At 32.7% G+C, this 27,284-nt stretch overlaps 2 protein-coding genes across 3 annotated transcripts in view; one reads left to right on the top strand and one right to left on the bottom strand.

Moving 5' to 3' along the window:
- Positions 1-19,176, top strand: part of gukh (NHS actin remodeling regulator GUK-holder) — a 117,880-nt gene extending 98,704 nt beyond the window's left edge. The window contains exons 6-11 of the mRNA XM_029319915.2: positions 242-689; positions 1,070-1,955; positions 2,475-2,771; positions 13,869-14,496; positions 15,402-15,924; positions 16,056-19,176. Coding sequence (XP_029175748.1) covers positions 242-689; positions 1,070-1,955; positions 2,475-2,771; positions 13,869-14,496; positions 15,402-15,924; positions 16,056-16,871 — 3,598 coding nt within the window. The 3' untranslated portion in view covers positions 16,872-19,176. The remainder of the gene's footprint in view (positions 1-241; positions 690-1,069; positions 1,956-2,474; positions 2,772-13,868; positions 14,497-15,401; positions 15,925-16,055) is intronic.
- Positions 19,177-21,274: 2,098 nt separating this feature from the next.
- Positions 21,275-26,388, bottom strand: LOC114944045 (GTP-binding protein 2). 2 transcript variants are annotated; one of them, XM_029319766.2, is made up of 7 exons: positions 26,195-26,386; positions 24,950-25,228; positions 24,545-24,862; positions 24,116-24,376; positions 23,510-23,903; positions 23,029-23,314; positions 21,275-22,753 (listed from the first exon to the last, which is right to left on the bottom strand). In XM_029319766.2, the coding sequence occupies exons 2-7, from the start codon at positions 25,224-25,226 to the stop codon at positions 22,469-22,471; spliced, it is 1,821 nt and encodes a 606-aa protein (XP_029175599.2). In that variant the 5' UTR covers positions 25,227-25,228; positions 26,195-26,386; the 3' UTR covers positions 21,275-22,468. The 2 variants fall into 2 exon arrangements, with proteins under 2 accessions (XP_029175599.2, XP_085338503.1); XM_085482377.1 differs by having other exon boundaries at positions 22,688-22,753; positions 22,978-23,314; positions 26,195-26,388.
- Between the last annotated feature and the right edge of the window lie 896 nt (positions 26,389-27,284).

Below are 27,284 nucleotides of genomic sequence, written 5' to 3'. Positions count from 1 at the left end.
TATGGTAACTAATTCTTTTACTGTAACTGTCTATTATTTAGCCTATTACATTTTTGTTCGGCAATTCATAAACTATAATATATGAGAAAAACAGCTGATCTTGCCAAGATTTAATTTTATATGATTAGTACGTTTTTGAACCTATATATAAAATCCTAGATTGAATTCCGGTAAAATCAGCTGATTTTCTCACATGTTGTGACTAAAGCATTTTTTTTAAATTTATAATACATTATTTCAGATCCACGACGACAGCTTCGATTGGCACGTCCTCGACTTCCCTAAATCACATGAGGCGACTCAAGGGAAGAGACATGTCGGCCTCATCCTCGGTAACCTCCGAAGGTACCTTAACCCCGGATATTATACAGGATATCACGGTGGTGCCTTTCTCCGACGACGGTGAGACGTCGTCGGTGTATTCCTGCGACACGGAGGGATATTATACCTCGTTTCACATGGATTCAGGTCTGAAAACGCTCAGGGAGGAGGAACCGTTACCGCAGAGTCCTTTAACCAAATCTAATGACATCGGTTCAGACCCTACCTCGCCAATTGTCGAGAACGAATACGAACTATTCGGCAGAGGATCAACTTCTACTACGACTAGTTCAGCCGGAACGGTTTGCACCGCGCTTATGGCACCACCGCCTCCAGAACGCAAATCTAGCCTCACGGTTGTCGCTATGGTAAGTTTAAACTTTCATATTCTAGCTCTGACAAAATATTCAATTGAGCGAATCAAATTGAATATTTTCCCAATGAAAAAGTAATTAATATCAAATGGAAAATTAATATTAAAATAATTTAAATAATTATATATATATATATGTATATATAATATTATATAAATAATTATTATAATTATTTAAATAATTGTTTATATAATTATGAAAATAAGATATTAATAATTTAAAGAATTAAATAACAATTTCTATATTTTCGTAGACAAAATAATATTCATATATGTATAAAAATTCTATTAAATAATTTTAATAATCAATTCCAATATTCTTCTAATATTTCTCAGTTCTAACATTTATTAATCTATTTGAATTTAATTTGACAGGTTCACGGACAAAATCAAAACGGCGGCGAGTCGCCCGACAGCGGTCACAATACATCTTCGTCTCCCGTGGAGTCTGCCTCGAGTCCTGCCTGCACCGGTCGATCCTGCTCCGAGTTCGAATACTCGGAGTCCAGCGATCTAGAGGGTTGCGAGCGAATCGAGAGAATCCGCTCGAAGACGGCGATCACGACCAGCCGAATTCCCTCGATGTGCGTAATCACGCCGCCCGTGTCCGACGACGAGCACGCGAGAGAGACGGAGCAGTGCGAGAAAAAGACGAGCGAGTCGGCCAGGAGAATCAGTCTACAAAGTGGCGGATCGGTGCTGATGTCCGCCACCGTTGGCACCTCCAAGATGGAGGTGATCAACGGCCAGGACAAGAACCTCTACGCCACCGTGCAGGTGTTGCCAGCGATCGCCAGCAACGACAGACCGACGATGAGCCAGTCGTCGTCGATCAAGATCAGTCCGCTGAGCGGTGTCCTGGGCAAGCTTCGCGGCGTGCTTCCGGGTAAGAAGCACGCCACGAAGAACAGTGCCGTGCAGGAGCTTTCGAACGCAGACTCCGGCGACTATGTGACCATAGCCGACGTGAGGAACAACAACGACAAGCGTCCCGCGGGTCCACCCCCATCTTCGTCATCGTCATCGTCATCGTCGTCGTCAGGCATGACCGCTCTCCGACCTACCGTTACCTACGCCAATTCCGACATCTTCAAGAAAGACGCGGAGTATGTGAGTCTAAGCGAACTGCCAAAGAAACCGGACTCGTCCTTGGAGAGGAAGAGACAGGGCGCCCGAGTCACCTTGGATTCCGAAGGCAAAGTCGTCTACTCGTCCGATAGCTTGAAGAGGAGGAAAGGAGCGCACACCACCTTCAATCCAGGCATGTTATTTTAATCATTCAGTGCAATTCATTGCCTAATCAAAATCTTCGAGCTCACAGATTTTTCTAAATCTTCATAAATACCTATATCTTCATAATCTCTTCTATATCTTCACATATCTTCATAAATATATCTTCATAATCTCTTCTATATCTTCCTATATCTTCATAATTATACCTTCATATAATATCTTCTATATCTTCATATATCTTCATAAATATACCTTCATAATTTCTTCTATATTTTCATATATCTTCATAAATATATCTTCATAATCTCTTGTATATTTTCCTATATCTTCATAATTATACCTTCATATAATCTTTTCTATATCTTCATAAATATACCTTCATAATCTCATTTTCATATATCTTCATAAATATATCTTCATATAAATATATCTTCATAAATATATCTTCATAAATAATAATAATAATAGATATAATAGACATAATAATAGAAAAAATAGAAAAAATGGATAATATAATAATAAAAAATGTGGTCGTTTCGCTTTCCAGGTCCTTTCGTGAGGGAAGAAGCGTCACCCAGCCCTTCGCCGTTGCTGCGTCGCGCGATGCCGAATGTCCGCGCCGTGACGAAGAGCTGCGACGTCGCGGACGGCCCGAACGCTCGGGCGTCCACGCCGCCGACGTCGCCCCAGCTGGGCAAGCTGATCATTCGAGCGGCGCGGAGTCCGGATCGCGCGGCCAGTCCGGATTACGTGCGCACGCCGGCGACCGTGGTCGGTCCCACGAACCCCACCAGTCCCCACAGACAGTTCCGCGGGGCTTACGTCAACGTGCAAGGCGACGAAGGTAAGACGTCCAGCACTGACGAGCACCGCGATTGCACTGGCCGCACCGATAGATTAGAAGCACCACGCACTGCGATCACTCCCGCATCGTCGCGCATTAACGACGAGAACAGACAGTCCGCCAGTCTGATTCCCGCTCTTGCGTCGAGCAACAAATCGGACGGTCTGGTAGATAAAGGGGTTAATTACGGCGAGTCGCAGGTAGACAGGCAAACGAAGCGCAAATCCGATCAGGATGAAAACTATTCACCGGCGCACAATGGCGATGCTCGCGCGATCGCTCCGTCCAAGGTCAACCAAGGTCCTATTGCCCTGAATTCTGCGAATTCGCGAGTAGACTTGGAGAAATCGGGTCTCTACGCGAAGACTACGAAAGTGACCGGCAACACGCCTAAGTTAGGTAAAAAATTATTGGTCTCGGATCTCGATACTCCGAACTTCTGTAGAAAGAGATCCGATCATGACAGTTCAAATAAAATCGAAGAGAGTACGGTGAATAATTCGGAAACCAGCGATAAAAACGTGACGACTGATTCCGCGGAATTAGATGATCAGAGTGCGAAAAAAAAGTCCGATCAGACGCGATCTGGGGATCGCAAGGTGAAACGTAGCGAGAGCTATCGCATGGCTAACAGTCCGATCATGTTCATTAAGAAATTCTCCGCGAGTAGCCAAGCGGAAAAGTCGTCCAAGATCTGCAGGACGCCCTCCGAGGAGCTCCAGGAAGAGCTGCTGAGAGAGAGGATCAACTATCCCGAAACGGTCTCTAGTCCGGAACCTCAAGTCAATAGCAATGTGACCTTCGAAACGAAGTTAACGACTTCTCCCATATCCATCAAATCACTGCCGGCTAGTCCTAGACCGAGGGCTTTGGACTTAGAACCAGCTAGAGTGCTCAAGTATTCTGGTAACGATACGGAAATCTGGTAGAAAACGCTAACGCGTTATCAATTCAGCAATTTTTTTTTTGCAATATAGCGATATAAAGATAGAATAAGGAAATGAACAACTTGATTCTATCTTATCAAGGTTGACGAAATCAAGGACTTTAGATTTTAAAGCTTAAGCTCAATTAAATTTTGAAATGATTAAAGTATTTTAATAATTTGTTAACGGATGTAGAAATCTGAAGAATGTTGCGATAACATATGAAGTGCCAGTTTTAAAATGCGAATGATACGAAGCGAGATGATAGACTGCGAGCTCTGGCATAAATCAAGTCGCGCTTAGAAAAACAAATGGATGCGAACGTCGGGTTTAATCGGAAATGATTATTAAACACTCTTGGAGAGTGTGATAATGTCATGTATTCCTCTCGACACTGATGAGTTCATATGTACTAGAATGTAGTTCTACAGTCCATTTTTCTATCAGAACAATGACTCACAATTATTTTTTTTTTTTTTTTAGCTAAATATATTTTTAAAATTAGTTAAATATATATCTTGAAAATTTTATGTTATATATCTTAAAAAATTAATTTAACTTGCTCTTTCATATATATTATTTTCGAAGAAAATAAAAGTTTATACATAAATCATGACGGGATATAAATTGTTTTTATATAACAAACGTTTTATTTGGAAAATTAATATTTTTATTCGCAAAAAGTTTTTTGTATCATGAAAAAAAAATTAACACAATTTTAGCTGTCCCTATATTATACACATTAAAATTTAGTTATCATGCCTAAATATTAATTATCATTGTTAAAATTTAGGCATGATGATTAAATTTCATGTATAATATAGGAACAGCTAAAACTGAACTATGGTAGCTAATTTTTTTCGTGATTCCACATTTTAATTTAGTTTTAATATTGGTAAATATATCGACATTTTCAAAAAAAAAAAAAAAAAGAATGCTTTGAGTAGAAATATTATAATTGTTAGATAATTGGAATATTGTTTGTCTCTCGAGACCAGAATATATAACGTGCAAGTCTTTGTAATACAACAAGCTTGACACGATATCTCGAAAATCGGCGTTTTTGCCATCAGAGGTCCGCTTCGGCGCGATAACTCTTCGAAGAACGATTTCCACGCGTCGAGATGTTGATACTTCGTTTTGTTAAATAACAGCACGATCATCGCGTAAAATAGATCGGAGGATGCGAGGGAATCATCAAGGTCTAATCAGATAGAATTGGAGCGAGAAGTCGCAGGGGAGATATCGAGAGGCGCAGCGCCGATATTGCACGCGCATTATTATGCAAAAGAGGAATCGGCAGATCGGAGCACTTTAGTGTGTCACTCCCGCGAATCGTCTCGAAGACGAACGCGCCGGCTGGCCACGATAGCAAGATCGGCTATATTTTTGTACGCAAACAAAGATACGGATAGGGAAACACGCATTACCGGTCACGTTTTCTCTTATCTCTGACACTTGCGTTCGTTCTTCACAATCGGGAGACGCGATCCCCAGGGTGTATTTCATTTATTCTGACGAGATAAAACGCCGACTTCTCTGTCGTCAAACGACACTCTTTGTGTATGGAATATTTTAGAGTTCAACAGTTTCATCGAGGAATTTTTATCGCAGAACGCGCTCGACAAGATCGAACGACTCTGACAATCTATGATGATCGACTTTTGGAGAAACATCAAAAATTTTCTTCGTTCAATTTTCTTTTCAAATTCATTTCAACAAATTATTTTATTTAAAAAATGCAATAATTATTATTTCTTGAAATCAGTCTATATTGCACACGGAAAAAAGAATTAGCTACCAAACAAATATCTGCTGTCATAGCTAAAATTTAGCTAATTCTTTTTTTTCTGTGGCAGATTAAAATTAATGGTGCATTGCTCTGGAGCTCCAATGAATTGAACTCTTTTATTTATTTTGTTCGAATTAAATCGCGAGACGTTTAAAATCTTTGTCACGATGCAGAAGGGAAATTATCACAATGGGGTGGGTGGCGAGTAGGAAATCTTTAGCGGGCCGCTGGAAAACTCCCACGAAGCTCTCCCAGTTAAAGACTTTACTTTGTTTAGCCCTTATCAGCGTCGTTAACTGCTGGCTCAACAAGCAACGCGAATTGCATCAGACGTGATATTTATCCCGACACGATAATAGCCGGGGTGTCGATAAACAAAAATCCCCACCGCGAGGATTGAAATACTTTCATGCGCATCCCGGGGTCTTCAGTGCGCGTCTTCGATCCGGTCGATCGAATCGCGAAGTCGAGAAGCTCGTCCTTCGTCCGCGAAATTGTGAATCCTCTCGGATCGAGACTCGCGGCTGGCAAAATGCGGAAAGTCGACTGAAAATTGATCGGAACATCCGATCGCGTCTTCTCTTGGGAGAGATCAGGAAAAATATTCTTCCCGTAAAAAGAAAAGATTTGACAGATCCATCTCTTCGGGACGTCGTCGCGTGTCGGATGACGCGATCGGATGACTCGCCGCGGAACGAAATCGTGGTTTTTTTTTTTTGGAGGGGCGCGATGACGATAAGACGTTATCGGGGCAAAAACGGGGAGGAAATCTTGTCGCTAGACAGAGAGTCGCCGGAGCTGTTGATAGACGGAGCAGCGCGGTTGTAAATCGATTCACGATCCCCGGCTGGTTCAGTCGCGACGACACTTCGACATGCTGGCGAGACATCTTCTCTTCATCGCGACCAGGCGGCCTCGTAAGTGTTGCAAAAAATTATCGCTCGATTCATTATCAAACCTGTTGCCTCGCTGTCACCCCGACATTTTTTTGCAACTACTCGTTGTAACGCGTACTTGAAATTATTTAGGACTTGTTTCACAATTATATGACTTGGATTTGAAAAATGTGTTTTCTCAAATTCGACAGTCTCGCTAAAAATGCAATATTTCAAAAAATTCAAATAAAATTGTATTTTATTTTAATAATATTTTAATAATATTAAAAATATTAAAAAATATAAAATATTATTATTATAATATATTTTTTACAATATTTCAATTTGTTCATATTTTGTATGTACACAGAGAGGATTTTCTCATAAAATTTACCCTAAAATAAATCATGGTAATCGTGGGACAATATATGGTATTGGAAGAATTTTATGAGTTTTGAAAAATATTAATATCTACCGCAATAAGATATAAAACATTCGTTTAATTTTATTATGTGCATATTAATATTTTTTATTGTGATAAATATTAATCAGAAAAACTCTGATAAAATTCTTCCAGGGTAAATTTTAAGAGAAAATTCTCTCCACTATTTTAATTGATGCATTACTCGAATAGTGCTCGAAAAACATTTACATGTTCTAATGAACACATTTAAAATTTTATTTCTGACTTTTAAATATATTTATTATTATTTTTAAAGCTTTATAAATAATTATTATGAAGAAACGATAAAAGTATTTGCCGTAAAGAGAAAAATTCAATTTATGAATATTAAGAGTGCATGTATGTAACGTTGCATTTTATCATCGCTTCAATATCAACTCTATCATCTCAATCATATTCTATATCTTTTGACAAATTGTTCCAAATTGATAACTAAAAAGTTCCTTGACAACAGCTTTAATTAATTGTTCTTAAATAAAGAAAGAAAACCGTTATCGTACATACGTGTATTTATATGTATATATTTGCTCAGAACTTGACTTATTTGTTTGTATTACGTTGATCTTTGAGCCATAATATTGTATATCAGTGATATACTAATGAGAAAAAAGTTTATTTATATCTGTTTACGTAAGCTGATACGTTTATTTTCTGATTTTTAAGAGATTCTATTTATTTTGTTAAACAATTACATTTTAAAATTTTTGCAGCATATTTTTCATACGAGAAATTAAAAAATTTTTATGAATTTTTGCTATAACATCAGATTAAAAATTTGTTAATTTTTAGATTATTTTTTTCACGTATGTCGACAAATAGATCTCGTTGTATTATTCTCTCTAAAAAATATTCTAAAAATAAATAATCTGAACAATAATATTAAAAATTTGTATGCAAAAAGAAATAACAATATTTTCTTCTTCTTTACACTATTGATATATCTATGATCTATATTCAACGTTCCGTAAGTGGGCAAATAAGGTGTTAATTTATCTGTCAAGTCCATAATTATATCAGTGACATCATCAAAGGCTTAAATGTTAGGGATCGCATGAGTGACCGCGTGTCGTTATCGGTATTGCAAAACCAGCGGACGATTATAAAGAAGCGAAGAAAAGAGATGAAGAAATTGAGTGGAAAGTACCGCTCTGACATTAAGTGACAAGCGGAGACACGAGAAATAAAGGAGAGAAAGAGAACGGAAAGGTCGATCCCCATTGGAATTTCGCCATCCCTGGTTCTATCGCGGAGCTCCTGATTGACGGATGAATCAACATTACTTTTATCGCGAAAACAAACGTTTACCAACATGTAACGTGCATCGGCCCGATCTCCCGCGAAGTGTATACACAATGTTATCTCATCGACTATATATATTTATTTATATTTATTTTTATATTTATTTACTATACTTACACAGAGAGAATTTTCTCTTAGAATTTACCCTGAAAATCATGATGATGATCCTGGAAACAATATCGTATTAGAAGAATATTATATAAAATTTTCTCTGATTAATATTTACCACAATGAAAAATATTACCCATATAGCACAAAATATTTTTTAAATCTTTTAAAAATATTTCTTAAAAGATAAAATTATTCTCGAAAATATATATTTTTAAAATGTTTCCATGTCCGCTTTTTCATGTTTAAACAATATTTTTGAATATAGATTTAAAATATTTTTAAAAGTTTTTTTAAAATATTCTAAAAAATGTTATTACAAATAATTTTTGTCGTTTTAAAATATTCCTAAAACCATTTTAAATTGTTCTATGCAATATTTTATAGAAATATTTAGAAATATTTTTTGAAAACATACATAATATTTTGTATAGCATGGGTTATTAATATTTTTTATTATGGTAAATACTAATCACACATAGACAAAGTCATAAAATTCTTCCAATACCATATATTGTTCCACGATTACCATGATTTTCAGGATAAATTTTAAGAGAAATTCTCTCCGTTTATATTCATCAATATAGAAACTTATCATTTACTTTTATATGTTTCTAAATATAAAAAATAAATATAAAAAAAATATATATATATATATATATATATATATATATACGAAGTGAAAGAGACGTATAAGATAATTAAAATCTCGAATGTGATCTGTAAATGTCACACGATAAAGACCTTGGAGGGAGCGATATCCTGTTACGTAAAATCGCGGTCGAAATTAACAGACTGCGTCGAAGAGTAATTAATTACGTAGATAATAATTTAAAATAATTGGTTTTTTTCAAAATAATAATATTAAAGGAAAGACTGAAAAACAAAGCACGTAAATTTAGCCGTCGAAGTGTGATTCCAGATAATCTTTATCTTTGCCAATATTTATACGATTATTTTCAGACGCTGGATGCATAATTTTTGCGAGACGCATCAGCGGAAAAAAATTAACTAGCATAGCTAAATTTTAGTTGTTCCTATTTTGCAACCAAAATTTTAGTTATCATGCCTAAATTTTATGGTAATTAATATTTATCCTAAAAAATATTAGCTAAAATTTAGGAATGATAATTGAATTTCATGTTTAATATAGGGACAGCTAAAATTTACATATAATAGCTAATTTTTTTCCGTGTAAGAAAAACGTATAAAGTCCGTCCACTTGATAGATGTACAAGAAATCGCGCCGATAAATATAAATCGTTGCGAAATCGGCTGTACGCGATACCGTAATTGCGGTTCTTCGTTTAATCTAAGAACAATTGTGTAATAAGACACGCAAAGTATTAATTTTGAATATATATAATTTATGTTAGTTATTTACGTTAATCTCTATATTCTTCGTACAATTATATACGTATGGCCAGTGAAAAAAGGACAAATAAGTAATTTACCTTACTATCGATTTTTTTTGGATTTTGCACAGAAGCACTAAGTCATTTTATCGAAAAATGCATAACATATTTTATGTTTATGTGTTTAGATCATTTAGAAAAAACATGGTCAATCTGTTGTGTCATATATTTATAATAATTATATTTATTAGTAAACACATACATATCACAAAATTAGCTATCGTAGCTAAATTTGAATTGTCCTAAATTATAATTATCATGTCTAAATTTTAGCTATGTAAACTAATATTTTTAGCTGTAGTTTAACGGAGAATGGTACAGCTAAAAAAAGTATTAGCTCAAATTTAAGCATAATAATTAAATTTCATGTTTAATATAGGGCGCTAAAATTTAGCTACAATAGCTAATTTATATATATATATATATATATATATATATATATATATATATCCATGTGGAATTATACCAAATTGTGTTTGCTACCCGCATTTTATTATTGCAGCATATCTTATCGTATAAGATTGAGAATACTTTGTCGCATCGCTAGATACGATCACAATTTTGACACGTTACGAAATTAATGAGTTTGTTATTGCGATTGATAACTTTGTGGTCATATTTTTAGATGTAATACAAATATCGTAAATCCGTAAAAAAACAGAAGAGGAGCAGTCAGAGCCTATAAAATCGTTATCTAGTTAATGATAAATGTTGCAGTTCACACTCTGTCTGTGAGCGATAAGTCAAGGGTAAAGAAAATATTTATTCCGATGACTTATAAACGATGAGAATGATCGTTTTTCTCGTCGACAGCAATAAGAGAAAAAAATGTTTCGATGCGCATGCAGTTAAATGCAATTGCGCGGCCGCGATTGATCGTTAAATAATAGTAGCACATTCTACAAAGTCGAATTATTGATCTACACATCTGTCGATGCGACGATCGTATATCTAAGTTACCTTAGAACCACATTCTGTTGTTCATTTTCGTCCATTACTGAGTCGACAATTTTCGTAAAATTCAAAAATTCTTTTGTTAAAAAATTATATCTCTAAACTTTAGATAGATATATTACATTTGCTATATTGTTATAATTAATTTAAGTTATAGTTATTACATTTTACTCCGAATACTAGAATTGTGTAAATAATGATTTATGATATATAAATAGTTATGATGACTTTAATGATTTTATACAACTGCGCTTCTCGTGATCTCGGAAAACTGTTGAGATCATTGTTTGATCATCGACTGACTATCATTATAAATTGTTCTACGCGAACAAACAGCCGTCGCTTCCCTAATAATTAACGAAGTAATGGCAGTAATGAGTAATGACGTTCCGGCATGCTTGTGAAGCTCTCGTATTAAATATGCCCTAACTTGCCGTGTCGCATGTTTGCTCGATATTGCGTGCTCGCCCTCTCGTTGTAAGTAGTCTATCACTGACTAACAAGGACTAACTAATAATAGGTACATTACATAGAATCCCGTAGCTGCAACAATAAATCTCAATCAGAGTGACGTCGTGATATATCATTTTTATATATATAAATATAAAATATATGACTTGATATTTTTGCCAAATATAATCTATTGATATAACGAAAAAAAGACTGATAAAAATATATAATGAAACGTCGGTTGTAGTCCAGGAAAAAATTAGACTTTGATATCATAAAAATTACAATCAAGCTGAATTTTTGTGGAGACCGTTATTTCGATGTTCTAATGAAATCCTGAAAAGTACTCTTAATTTCATCCAAGGCATTTTTTAAAAAGGGGTAAATTTTTGTTTTTTGCCACTATCTTGAAAACTATCAATTTTTCGAGAAAAATAGTTATTATCAAAATTGTAGCTCATAAAATTCCCTACAAAAAAGGTTATTATACTTTTTTTCGTGAAATTAACCGTTTCGAAGATATAGAGCAGAAAGGAGTACGTATTTTTTATGAACTACAGACATCACAACTCTATCGTTTCACTCAAAAACGATTAGTTGTACGAAAAAAAGTATAGTGACCTTTTTTGTAGAGAATTTTATGAGCTATAATTTTGATAACAACTATTTTTCTCGAAAAATTGATAATTTTCGAGATAATGGCAAAAAACGAAAATTTACCCCCCATAAAAAACGCTCTGGATAAAATTAAGAAGACTTTTCAGGATTTCATTAGAACATCGAAATAAAGGTCTCCAGAAAAATTCAGTTTGATTGTAATTTTTATAAAATTGTCCTTTTCAAGTCTAATTTTACTGGACTATTGTTCTATTGCAATATAATAAAATACACCGAGCGTTAATTCTATTCTGGATGATTAGTCTTCCTTTACAAAAGACACAATGTTGCTCTTATAATGTAGGTAGAGATATGTCATCTGCAATCTAGTTACTGTGTCATAATCTCGCTGACACTTTGTCAGCGTAATAGCATTACGTATATCGCAACTTCTATATATACATGTAAGGTAACGCGTTAATGACATACGGCTACATGTCATGTTAATGAAAATTGTCGGGATACCGGAAGTCGAGAGACGCTTTCCTCACGGTGTTACTCTGAGCTACGTGTGTTGTTAATTAATCAGCTTGCAACTAATATCGCGAAGACGTACTTACAAGCTGGGCGAGGAGGAGCATGCATTATCCGCGTGTATTGTATGTACATGTAAATATGTGTTGTAGCTTTAAGATCTACCCGCCGTTCGTATGCACATTTATTATTAAAAAAAAAAAATATATATATATATGTAATTTTTTTCTTTTATATCCGGTGCATCTTGCGGCGGTACATCTCATGCCTGTACATAGAACTATATTACTGTCGCCGATACGATGTGTCATTAACGAATTACGAGGAATGTATGTTGAATAGACGTCATTCTTTTTGGAAAGCACTTGCATTTTGTCATTTTTTTATCTCTTACTCTCTCTTTCTGTCATCTATATATATATACATATACAATCATCAATGTACATCGAGTCTGTACCTCTAAGATTGTAAATATTGCACCAAGTCCTGCAATCCAAAGCCTGTTTTTTTATTGTTTCTCTTTTTATCTCCTGATATATGTGGCCATATAGTTTTAGAAAAAATGCACCTCGCGCGCGTGTGGCACTTCCCCTCATTAGTAACCCACATATCATAGTTCCATGTACCTGGTGAGTACGTTTTTTTTCACTTTGTGGATATTGAAAGACACACAAGAGTTTCATCTCGATCGTGAAGAGGAGAGAACATTTTTGCATAATTATTTATATATTATAATTTTTTTAATTTCTAAAATTTTATTTAATCTATTTAAAGTGTAAACGCTGAAAAAATACTTGTGTAAAATTATGTTGGATTTTTTCGACCCAGCGTAATCACGCAATTTTGCATTTTTCATGCAATTACCTATATGGAAGATTGCAGATTATATGTAATTTCGTATGAAACTAGACATACGAAATGTACAAATGCTATAAAATAATGTTATAAATAAAATTAATAAATGCTTATAAAATATATTTTATATTAATATGTATTTTCACTTTAAAAAATATGGAAAATTACAATGATAATTAAGTAATTTTTCCATTTTCGAACAAGTAATTTTCATGTAAAAGTACATGGATTTTATACAACTCAATTAGATAATTTATGCAAAAATCGATATCAAACTCATGTGCTATATCATAATTTGCTCGCGTTTTGTTTATGCATGCTTGTGTTCGTGACGCTTTTGCAATATGTTTGCTTTATGCTTGGAGATTAATTACTCACAATTTCGACAATGATCTTTATATAAATACTTCTAATGTTACATTTATGTATTTGCATGCGCGAACGCACACATAATTTTGGATTAAGTTTAATAAGATAATTAACATTGAATTGAAATGTTTATAGAGCCGATAAAAATAAATAATGGATTAATAATTGTATTACTAAAATTTATTTTTATCATACTATATTTAATACGTGTAGCTTTTTAATAGAAGAAAAATCGTACCTAATAAAATGCACTATAATTAAAACATAGATAAGCATGATTAAAGATCTAACATGTTTCCAAAAGTATCTCTTTCTTCTCTCTTGAACTTAAGAAGAATTTTAAGAAACTATAATATTGAGACATCCTCTTATCAATCATCTTTAAAAAACGCTCATAAAAGAGAACGCTTGTAGCTGACAATTTACGAGGAATGTAACTATCTTCTCTTAACTGTTGCAGACAATACTTTACTGGCGATACCTTCGGAATCGGTACCGCCGCAAGCTATCGTTCAACCGCCGCCCTACATCGCTCCACCTAAACCCGAGGATCGGCAAAAGTCGCAGAAAAGGTACCAAGATATCCTGAAGGAGTCGCAGCCGCCGAATCTGCGAGCTTATCCCGAAAATGAGAAAAACAAGCAATCCTACGCGCAGGAGATCTACGATCCCCATCAAAATGTCCAGCTTTATGACAATCGTAATTTGTACGATCAGCAACAGCGGATGTCCAACTATGAATACCAGCAGCGAGTCCGCAACTGTCAAACGGTGCACATGCACAACGCGAGGAACCAGCAGCTATGCGCACCACCGGTCCGAGAAATCGAGCAGCAGCAGTTTTACACCCTGCCGACGAGGAGGCCTCAGCGAGAGATCGAGCCGCCTCGCAGCGTCACGCCGGATATCACCAGGGGTCTGGGTCGCGGGTCTCTCAGCAGCATGCACATGCTGGCGAAACAGAGCCAACAAAGGGTTACAAATGTGGAGAACGAGCAGAGCCAGAGAAGTCACAATTTGGAGCAAGCGGAAACGAGAGGCAAATCTGTGCAGAGTCAGTTGCAATCGGTTGTGGATGTCAGAAATAGGTGAGGACACCGAGAAGACTCCATTTTTTTCATTGCACTCTTAAATAAATCGATAAATTGAGGGGGTTAATAATATTAGTAATATATATATATATATATATATATATATATATAATATAATAGATAGATATAAATATTATATTATTAATAATTTTTATTAAGATTTTTTTCTTACCCTAAAAATCATGATAATTGTGGAATAAGGTATTGGAGGAATTTTACAAGAGTTTCTCTGATTAATATTTACCATAATAAAAAAATATTAATATGTATTTTTTATTGTGGTAAATATTAATCAGAGAAACTCTTATAAAATTGGAGGGTTAGTATTTATCATATCCTGCGATTCTTAATCAAAATATTTTTAAGAGCTTTTTTCTATGTTTAATACACAGAGAGTGGTTTTTCTCTTAGAATTTACCCTGAAAATCATGGTAGTATGGTGGGATTTGATATTGGAAGAATTTTATAAGAATTTCTCTGATTAATATAAATAATATAAAACAATAAAAAATATGAATATCTACTACAAGAATTTTATAAGAGTTTCTTTGATTAATATTTACCACAATAAAAAATATTAATACGAGTAGAAAATTTTACCATGTACAATTAATCGAACATATTTAATATCTTATTGTGATAGATATTAATATGTTTTATTGTGGTAAATATTAATCAGAGAAACTCATAAAATTCTTCCAGTACCATATTATTTCACCATTTATTACGATGATTTTCAGGGTAAATTCTAAGAGAAAGTGCAATTAATGCAATTATTTACAAATTGCCTCTTCTACCTTTATATTATATATTGCATAATGGAAAAGTGAAGAGATCACACGCTAATCATCAACCCTAAAAGTAAACGACTTTGCTCTAAATGCGTCTCGTTGTTACTATAGGTTCGCAACGCCTTTAAATTTAGCTGCACTTGGCTTCCGATTCTTCGCATCTTCGCCCGCTAACGATCCTCTTACGAAGTCTCCTAACGCGGACGTTCTACGGAATAATCCAATTTCCCCGATCGGCCACGGCTGTTACAATAACGGCTTCAAATCGTCCACTCCCACCGAACATCACGGGCGATCGGCGCCAACCGTGGCGGAACGTCTAGCTTTAACCACCACCGCCGGCAATAATTGCTCGTCGCCGATACCGATGAGTGGTTCCTCAGGTAGAAGCACTCCCGTCCAGACGTCTTCCGGCAGGACGACGCCGACCAATCTGATCCTGTCGCCTACCAAGAGCACCATGTCCAACGAGGAGTTATTCGCCGCGATCCACAAGTCGAAGAAGCGACTCAACATCAGGCTCAACGAGAACGAGAATGATAATCTGTCGCTTTGCGGATCGATGGACTCTTTGGTGAAGACACCGGCTGGTACCAGGCACAGCTGGAGCCCGGAATCTCAGAAAACTGCAGAGGTAATTGCACCGATATTAAAAAATTCAAGGATAAACCATTGTTAAATGTCTAATTCGAGAGAGAAGGTGTGCTAATTTATTTAAACAAATATTTTCCAAGTATGAATGTTAATTTCAATGTTCGATTTCAGATACCAACCACTGTGCAATCGCCTACGTCGCGGATGGACTTCAAACGTTTGCTTCTTCAGCAAAGCGTAAAGACGAATCCCATGCGGCTGTCGGCGGCGGAGCAATTAAAATTGTCGCGCCAGCAATGTCAGCAACAACTACAATCATCGCCGAACGCTCATCAGAGTCCTCTGGCCAAGGTTCTGAGTCCACGCTCGGTCTGGAGGTTTCAAACACCGAGGACCGACGTCCTCTCGTCCACCATAATCGAGGACACCGCGGCGGAAGAGAAAGCTATGAAGCCATCGCCGGAGAACACGTCTCCCATCTCAAGACTGAGTCTTAGAAGACAGTTGGATCTTTGCAATGACCTGACGAGTCATCTGCGTATCGTCGACCACGAGGACAAGACCGCGAATTTCAAGGATAAACTAATGGCGAGCAAGATATCCAACGAACTCAATCTTGATCCCGCAAAACTGCTGAATCAAACTAAGACAGCTCAAGAACCAGTCATTAATGATCCCGCACGAATCGCGAAAGCTCCAATAACCGGTCAAGACACTTCGTCCTTGACTTTTCGAAATAATATCACCGGTAAGAGTTCGCTCGAATCGATGAGTCAGGATCCCATTAGCGCTCTCGAGTCGCGGAGGATCAGTAATCAATTGGCGAAAGCACAGTTCCTAGCTAGCACACCCACCAGCACGAATCCGTCGCAGAGTCTTTATTTTAGCAAGAGATTCAGAGCGCGATCAGAATCTCCGCAGCACGCTGTGACGCAAAACGTTGCAACACGTAGCCCGAGTGCTCCTACTCTCGAAACCGCTTTATGATCCAAAATTACGTCCGTAATCAGGACAACGCGCGACAACAGATTTGCGCGAGAATAAGAATATAGCTCTTCATTATTGTGACATATAATATATATATATATATATATATATATATATATATATATTTCCTCTCTTTTTTAAATTTTTTAATAAGTCAATTTTTTTGGATATTGATATGTATATAAAATATTTATATACATATAATATTATTAATTAAAATTATAATTAAAAATTAATTAAAATTATATATATCAATAAAATTAAAATATATTGTATATTTATTATAATCATAACATTTATAAAATCTGACTCTAATTGTGCTCTAATTTTAGCTATAATATTATTTTTAAATCTTTTATAATATAATTTTTCTTCAAAACAAATTATGTCAAAATTACTAACATTTTATTTATTACTTACAATATGACAATTACTTCTTATTCAGCACATTAATGAAGAGTTACTAATAAGAATAAATATGTTAAACATCTAAATCTGTTTAAAAGAGATGAAAAAGAGCGCGGTTTAAATCAAACTTTCCTAATAATGACTTGCATTTATTAAGAGACAATAATTTATAACCATTATATGTAATAATAAAGCGGGAATTAGTATTACCCAGTATTGCAAGAAGTCACTTACAAAAGTAAAACATTTAGAGAGCGCGAAAATGTCACAATTCACACTCTGCCAATCAAATATAAAGTGTATTTTACAATATATAATGTTACATTACACAATGTAAATAATTTTACTAAATTTCATATACGTAATTATATCAAATTATAAGCAATATCAACGCTAATCTCAATCGCGTGCCTATTTGATATAATGATTTTATAAAAAAAATATTTACAACACACTGTATAAAATGATACTCTAAATCTAATCTCACAAATTGTGAGACGATATGCCGTAATTAATACATCGGTATATTTATGCACCGTGTATTCGATATTTTCTCATTCTTTATACTAAACAAGCTTTCTTCGATTTTTTAATGAAGAAAGCAGTTTGATCTTTGCACGATCTCAAGCTCACGATCAGAGACTTTTAAAACAGTAGAGAGAATTAAATGAATATATAATCTATCTTGATATATATATATACATATATATATATATATTCTTAAGTACCAGAAACAAATATATTATACTCTGCGCTATACTAGTGATGCACAAGATCTCGCGTTCACAGAATTCTATCTGCGATACGAAGAGAGAACAAAATTTCTTTTATAGTTCTGTATAGAAACTTATAGAAGAAATAAGAAACAAGAAACTTATATAAAACTTATCGTTACCTTTATATTCTCTCAAATTAAAATATTATATACAGTATTTTTATGTTTGGATTAATTGATATTATCATATTAATATATATATTTAATTTTAATAATATAATAATTATATTAATATATAATATTAATTTATTTATGGGAATTCAGAGAGAAACATGATGATGAGACCAAAAGCAGTGGAAATTTAACTCGGTGAACTACGAGTCGTTCATTATAAGCAGATAAGTTAAGTACAGAATAATTATATTTAAAAAATTCGAGATAATACTCGAAACAATCGCTGCCAATATATTTTTAAACTATTAAACAGATAAAAAAAAGATCAAATCATTTTTGACCCAATTATGGATAATGTTTTCAATAATTCTATTCTATATTTTTTTTCTCTAATTTTGTTAGAAAAAATAGAAGCAAGCTAAATATCAAAAATATGCGATTTACCATATATTATTTCATATCCTATTACGCTCACAATTATGAGTCGACAGTCTTTCGGTTAATTATTTTGTCGGCGATATTAAATTATCATATTTAAGTATTAATTTATTTATCGACTTGTCGATGATGATAGCCTATAACTCCCGCCCAGTGATTCGACGAAATTTGTATAGAATGAGCAATGTAATCGCAACCGGTTTTAAGTCTCGATCGCTTACTAGTCTAGTCGGGGTAGAATTTAGTACATATATCGCGTTTTTGGGAGAAAAAGTGCCGTTAATCACGCGAGACGAATGTAATTGTATTACGACAGATCGAGATAATTAACGAGTGATGAAAGGACAAAGAGATATATATGTGTATGTATGCGAGAAAGATTAATAATGTAACAACAGTTGCCTTAATTAAATTATTTCAAAGTACACGTCGAGCTGTATCGACGACGCATTTATGGATTATTTGCGATCGCGCAAAATACAAAAATAACATTGCAAATGTAACTTGCTAGATCTTAAGCTAGAAAAGTGTTTTGTACTTTGCTCAGAATAAACGAAAATATTTCGTCAACATTTCGTGTGCATTTCTTTTTCCAATTTTCCAATATATTTTTATATACATATTTCTAATATATTTTTCATGTATATATTTACTCACGTGTATTATCATAAATATATATATACGTATATTGTTATATATATGTACTTACGTGTATTGTTTACTATATTACTTTTTTTATTGAGATTATATTACAATAATTTAAAACGAACGCAGAAAAGCGTGTGTCAAAAACGTAATAAAATTAATGTCAGTAAATAAAAAAGCATTTTAATATTGCGATAATTCAAGTAGTAAAAAATGTATAAAAAATATTTAAAACTCATTTTCAAAGATTTTAAAAACGTTAAAATAATTGGTTAAATTTTTTATTTATTAAAAAGATATGTATTTTAATGTTAATGTGATATAATATTTATTTAACGTTTATTAAATATTTATTCTCTATTAATATTTCATTAATATTTTATTAATAAAATAAATATTTAATAAAAATTAAATAAATATTTATATTACATTAACGTTAAAATAAACATTTTTTTATAAATAAAAAGGGATTTAAATAATTATTTTAACATTTTTAAAATCTTTGAAAAAGAGTTTTAAACATTTTTTCGCTACTTGGAAAATTTCACATATAGAGCAAAAATGTTTTTTCCGAACACAAATTCAACTTTCAGATGTTATTCTAAAATAAATATGAATAATATATTTAATAATTCACTCACTCTATCACCGCTGTTGAAGAGGCTATGCATGCTTTCTTTGAAACACACACATTTCTTCATCTTGATGCTTCACACTGTCAAAATCAAATAAAAAACCTTTAATCAAACTCCGAATATTATCCACTTTCATATGTTACCACGCAACGAATACAATTCGCGAAAGTAACGTAAATTATCGGACTAAACAAACGAGTGATCCTTCGTCTAGGCGTCTAATAAATGACCGTGTAAAATGCGCGGGAATTACTTTGCCGCTTCTTCAACCGTGGCCTCTGATTGGTCAGCTGTCAAACTCTAGCGGTAACTGTGTGTACTAACGGGGTAAAAAAATTCGGACTTTTATTACTCTGATTTTTCGACGATTCGAGCAATTAATGAAGCTAAAATTCGGAAAAAATAATCTCGGGACATGAATTTCACAGAATTAATGATTATCTTCCTAAAGAAATATAATGAATTTATTCGCTCACCGAGCTCTGCGTCTCGCGCGATCGCTGCATAAACGTTTGAGGGGTTGCCTTCTCTGAAACACACATTTCATCACGTCAATATGCACATTTCCTACTCAAAAACAATCAAGGAGTATTATCAAAGTAATCAGAAGATTATCAACTTACGTTATGATACTGTATGACGAATGTGATTTGCGAAATATCGCGAATTATTGGACTAAACGGAGGAGCGATCTTTCGTCTGGCGTGAAATCGTGAATTATTTCTACCCGCGTGAAGTGAGCGATAAAATGCGCAAGTCACGTGATCTGGTGGTCACGTGATGGCTGTCGCGACTTGTAATTGGTCGGCTCTGCCGAGTTTGAAAAACTATACCCGAGATGAAAAAAATGCACTTTTATTACTTAATTTTTAGATGTCTCAAGCAATTAATTATGCCTAATTCTAAAGAGAAACATCTCAGGATATGAATTTTCAGATTTAATTATTATTCCTGAATAAATATAATGAATATATATATATATATATATATATTAATTCACTCAACTCACTAATTCACAGACAGGCAATCGCGGTTATTTTAAAACTCTACATTTTACTTGAGACAAAGAATTTTATCATTGAAATTTTATAAATAATTTCTATTTCTTATATAAAAGAATATTCTAAGAGATAAAGACAAAAATTATTATATATATATATATATATATATATATATATATAAATTATATATATATTTTATTATAAAATTATATAAAATTATATATATATTTTAGAATTATATATACATATATACATATATATATATATATATATATATAATTCTAAAGATTATAAAGAATTATTATATACATATTCTTAAATTCAATATCTTACATTATAATAGGTAATCTTTTCTTTAAAAGGGAACAAAGAGATAGCATAATAAAATAATATTCATTAACAAGTGTATTAATCATCAGAATCCACCACATCGAATGATACATATGCTTTGTATAATCATTGAGAAAATATGTACTATCGAAGAGTTTTGACACTATTATGCTTTTTTTATTTTCAAGCTATAATACAAAAAAATTACCTTCTTATTCATTTTTATATTACATTTGTAAAATACATGTACTTGCAAATTTTTTTATAAGATATATAAAGAAATCTGCAGATTAATAAACGAAGTTGTGCTTTATATCTGATACTCTGCATTTTCAAAAGCTTAGCAAGAACTTTTTATAATTATTATGTGCACATACACCAATTATTTAAAAATTATTAAGTAATTAAAATATATATCACATTATAGATTTAAGATATGACATATTTATATACAAAATTATATATGCACATAATAAAAGAAAATCTTAAATCTTACAATTTTATATTTTTATATTGAGGTCCTATTCTATTCAAAAAAAAAAATTTGACTACCTATATAAAAACATACCGCATATCACCTGCTCTTTTGGACATATCCTAATAACATCACTAAATATTTGTAACACAAAAGTAAATTCGTTTTCTAATATATTAATATATATATATATATATATATATATATATATATATATATATATATATATGCACATTGTTCAAAATAATTAAATATCTGCTAATAGGCCAAAAAATCCTAGTTTTATGCCTCTATATTCACAAACATACTAGATTTTTCTTTCTTTCATTTACACTAATAAAATCTAACTACTTATAACAAACGAAACTAAATTCTTTCTGCATGACATTAATATGCTACTCAAAACAGTAAGGAGTCACATTATTTGGAGAATTCTGCAAATTGATCAAATAGTATAAATAATAAAAAAAATGATAAGATTAAATTTACATAAACGTATTTATTTGAAAATTAAAATATTTTATAAATATTAATAAAAATTTTGAAAGCTTTGTATCTATTACATAAATCAATATTGATATCGATACTTTAAGAAAGATTCTCTGTTTGGAGAAGCATATAATGAAAAAACAATTAATTAATTATTTTTTATACCAATAAATATGACTCTACTTTAAAATAAAAATTTATGTACTTTTCCTTCTTTCTTTTATAAGTTATATAAATACTAGAAAATTGTATATCGGTTATTATTTTACATTGTCATATAATTTTTTTCACTTTATCGAGTTCTGTGATCCAATCAAAGGAAAGATCTGTGTAATTGTACCAATTCCCTTAGTTCGTCCCTCTCTGAACAAGAGTTGCATTCCGACATGAAGATATTCTGGATGGCTAACGAATCTAAATAATACAGAAGCAGTGTCGTTTGTCTGCAGTCCCCTATCTTTCACATCCATTATCCCTTCAATGACGCAAGTCTGTCTCACATTACCCACGTGTACTGTCGTTTGAAAACCGGGGAATATCGCAGTGGCGTGATATAATATCAGTACTGTTGCCTAAAACAACATTTATAATATTTAAATTTCATATTTAAATCTACAAATTGGATGGAACATAAGTTGACCATTCTTAAATATTCCTATTCTTGGCAAATCAATTCATGTTTTTAAAAACAATATTAGCAATATTAACACAAACAAGTTCTTTATAATTAATTCATAAAATATTTTAATATTTTATAGAAAATTAATGAAAACAAGAATTTAGATTGATATACTACCAGCATAGCTTATAGAATTCACACCACATGCATCAAAGCTTCTCCACACACCTGAAAGAAAAGTGTCGCGTGTGGGCGATCACGTAGAGAGACTAAAACCATTCCTGGGCGAAGATGTGGTAGAGGAGGACTACGGTTCGTCGGTGGCGCTAAAGTTAAACTGGCGCTTTGCGACGCTCGAACTAAACAACACGGAGCTTTATTACGATGTAAACTAACTACTCTTACTGGACTAAATTCTCCATCTGGTAAAGGTCCTACTAATAAACGAGTTCCTGGTGCAATCGCTCCTTTAACGAGTAATCCTCCTAAAACTGGTTGCGTCAAACCTGCTACCCTATACACAGTAAAATAAAAAAGTTACATCGTATAATACTTATAAAAAAGATTTTTTTTTATAAAGCAAATTACTTTTGAAACACTAAAGATATATGTAAAAATTATTTATTATTCATATATTAATTATTCTTAAAATATCGAAGATTCATAAAACTGATTATTCGTGAAATATAAATTTGAGACTATTATCTACCTAAATGTTTCGTCAATTTGAAATAGACAGGATTCTGGATCAGAGTCAATTGAATTCATCTCATAAGGTGTCAAATTTTTGATAAACATGGTCAATTCTTCAAGGCCTTCACCGGTAACACAACTGACACTAAATACTGGTATCACATCTGACGTACAGTCCCATGACGGTATATCATTATTGCTAAACAATACTAATTGCTTGGGATATCCTTGTGTCATCATAGCATTCTCAAGTTGAACTAGAGTCTCAGATATGTCGCAGAATCCTAAATCGATTTTATTCACGACAATGAAGAATGGAAGTTTTAATGCTAAACAGAGAGCCATATGTTCCTGCGATACTTCATTTAGAGGCGGCGCTATGACTAGCATAACATGATGCGGTGAATATCCTAAGGAAATATGACTTTTCAAATATATGTATATATTTCTTAATAATAACTTTTTTATTAAACAGCAAAAACATATATAAATTATTTGTTAAATGTTATAATATATAAGTTATATATAATATATTCATTATTATATATAAGATATATAAGTTATTCATTATAACATATCGTGTAATTATAAGCTCATAATTAGAAATTTTAGAATTACATACCTGTGAGCCCGAGTACCGTCGTCCTCAAGTACTTGCGGTGTCCAGCTAAATCAATAAATGTAACGACTTTCGAGGCGTGTTCGCATATCTCTTCGGCTGTGGCCATTTCAGCATAGTTCAAGATGTGACCCGTGCTATCGAATCCGATGATCTCGTGCGATATCGACGATGTACGACCCGTTTTTATCTCGTGCAGATGACGCAACATATTAAGCCTCGCTCTTCCTCTACCATTGTCCAACTCACCTTGCGTCAGTACTCCTATATACACATTGACAGTTTATATTTATATTATTATTATTTATATAATCTTGGTAATTATACTCTCGAAGAATTCGTACATAAGATAAACAGCAGACAACTAAGTAGCAGAGTGTAGTGTAGACTGTCAGTGTCTCTACCTTAAATATCCTCTGCTAATTCTCTCACCTAAGAGAGTCGACTTTCCAGCATCTTGCGCACCAATGACCGCCAGTCTCAGATCCATGATGCTATCCTGGTCCTCTCTGTCGTCCTTTCGTAACTTTTTTACTAATACTTCAGCGACCTTCTTTTCCTCCTTATTATTATTCCTATTTTGAGATGCCAAAGTTTTATTTTTATTATTAGTAGTAGAACTCGTAACTATACGCTCGCGTAATATTCTTATAGTAGCACCCAGTCTGGAAGCCATGTCTTTCAGAGTTTTTAAGGACGCCTTCATTTCCTCTTTTGTTAGACCAGTCAATTTTCCATTGTCTTCCACTCCTACATATTGAATATGTTAAAAGATAAGCAAAGCAAAAAATATTGAGAGAAAAGTAATGCAAGACTAAATATTTTAATTATTTGTACCAATTTGATAAATTGCCTCTCCGTGTCCTTCTCTTAGTCTCCATTTCATCTGTGTAACAAGATGTTCAAAACGTTGACTAGATGGATTTATTAATTTTAATTTATATTCTACGTTTCCGTGTTCAGGCTCCGGTGGCAGACAGTCCTCTTGATCTTCATCGGTACTAGAAGTTTCACAATCCGATAATCCATTTCCATTATTTCCAAAATCATCCCACTGCCTTTTTCTTATGTCCTTATCATCTTGTGGATTAAAAAGTTGTAGAAACGATTCCATATCTGTAATTAATAATATATTAATTGTAAAATTATCATACATTTATTTTTTTTAAATTTAATTATGAAATTTAATTAACTATAAAAAAATTAATATTTTTGTTCATAATTTTTATAAATATTTAATAGAAATAAAAATATTTCTGTTTATACATGCACTTTTTATACTTTTTACCAAATTTTATCATAAAAATAAAATTTTTGTAAAGTATATATTAGAATAAGAATAATATTATTGTAAATAAAAATATAAAATGAGAAAATCTTATAATGTAACATTATACAGAGTAAAGATTACATCATATTCATATATGTTGCACAACTCGCAACTTTAATTTTAATATTTTAATATTTCCTTATTTGCAATTTTTTAAAATAAAAATCTCACATAAGATTAAAGAAACTACTATTAAAATCTAATTAAAATAAATGGAATAGAATTTTTACAAATTTTTATCAGAAATTTTTTTTTATAAAAGATGATGCAATTTCTGGAAATGAATCTATTATCGTATCTTTTATTTATATTCTTCATACAAACAAAATACAAATAATTATTCTTTTACATACCTATTATTAACTTATTAACAAGAAATGTATATTTTATTAAATGCGATTTATTGTTTACATTGAAACTTCTTCCTTCCAAGCAAAGTTATAATATATTTTTAGGATATTTTGGGGGTGAAATACTTTAATATATATAGATATCCCCTCTACATTAAAACAGATACGAGTGTTATGACACATTACGTTATAACAAATGTCAATGTCAGCGTTAATAAGGGACAAAAAAATAATATTTTAAAACGCATGCTTATCAATTTCGTGAAAGGAAATTAACATAACAGATGAAATTAATCAGCCGTATTGACAAACAGCTGTTTTGAAAGTAAAAGTGACAGCGAAGAGAAAAAGAACTCGCGCAAGAATATTTTTAGCACTTTAGCGAGATCAATATATACTCACTGCATCTTTTCAATTACGCCTTTTCTTCAAAAATCTAGATAGTCTTGTAAAACTAACTATATATTTATGTTAATGACTTCGTCAAACATACAACACATGATAAACGTAACCGTGGAACTTTCATCTTTCTCTCCTTGCGAACAATGAATTAGGTCACGAACTGTCTGTCATTTTTTCTGCCACGAATCAACGCAAGACATAGAAGAGAAACTCGTTTTGCGAACAGCACAAGTTACTAGATAAGGTTACTAGAAAAGGTGTGTTCCCTTTCACGACAATTAATAAGAATAAAAAAGAACAGACCTTTAGCTAGTAATTTCTTTAGAAACTTGCTTTTCGAGCTTTTCACATACATATATACAGGGTGTTTCCGGGCTAAACTTAAACAGCCAAACTTAAAATACGAATTTAGGACCTCAAAACAAAAAAGTATTTTATATGGAAGTTTGCTCGCAAACGCTTCCTTGAAGAGATATTGACTTTTAAAATTTTGAACTATAGGAATGAATAATATCGAAATAATTTAGATTTATCCTCTTTATTGCTTATTTACAGTAATCAATGTAATGTATAATTATTAAATATTTTGTTCTCTCAAAATAATATAACCTCCAACGCGAAGACAAGCATTTGCACCTATATCATGTCAGTCAGCTATTAATTGACAGATGCAATTATTAATATGCTTTATTGTCTCCACGCTGGAGATCATCATTTTGAACAAAATATTTAATAATTACATTAAATTGTTTACTGTAAACTAATAAAGAAAATAAATTTAAACATTATGAGCGTCGGCAGGATTTTTTCCAGGAGGGGACATAATTAGATTTTTTTAATTTTTTGTTCTTAATTTTTTTAAATTTTATTTGTTTATTATTTTTATTTTTTTTTATATTAAATATGCAAATAAATTCTAGTGTTTATTCAAAAGGAGAGCAAATGTTTAATTTATTTACTGATTCCAATAAGGATGAGGGCAGATGCCCCTATTTTGCCTCCCTCTGCGGACGTTCATGAATCTAAATTATTTCGATATTATTAATTAATTCCTATAGTTTAAAATTTCAAAAATCAATATCTTTGCAAG

This window comes from Nylanderia fulva, unplaced genomic scaffold (assembly GCF_048542155.1).
Source record: "Nylanderia fulva isolate GAGA-0341 unplaced genomic scaffold, ASM4854215v1 Scaffold20, whole genome shotgun sequence".
NCBI lineage: Eukaryota > Metazoa > Arthropoda > Insecta > Hymenoptera > Formicidae > Nylanderia > Nylanderia fulva.
Note: the sequence above shows the minus strand (reverse complement) of the source record. Positions and strands in the feature narration are given on the sequence as shown.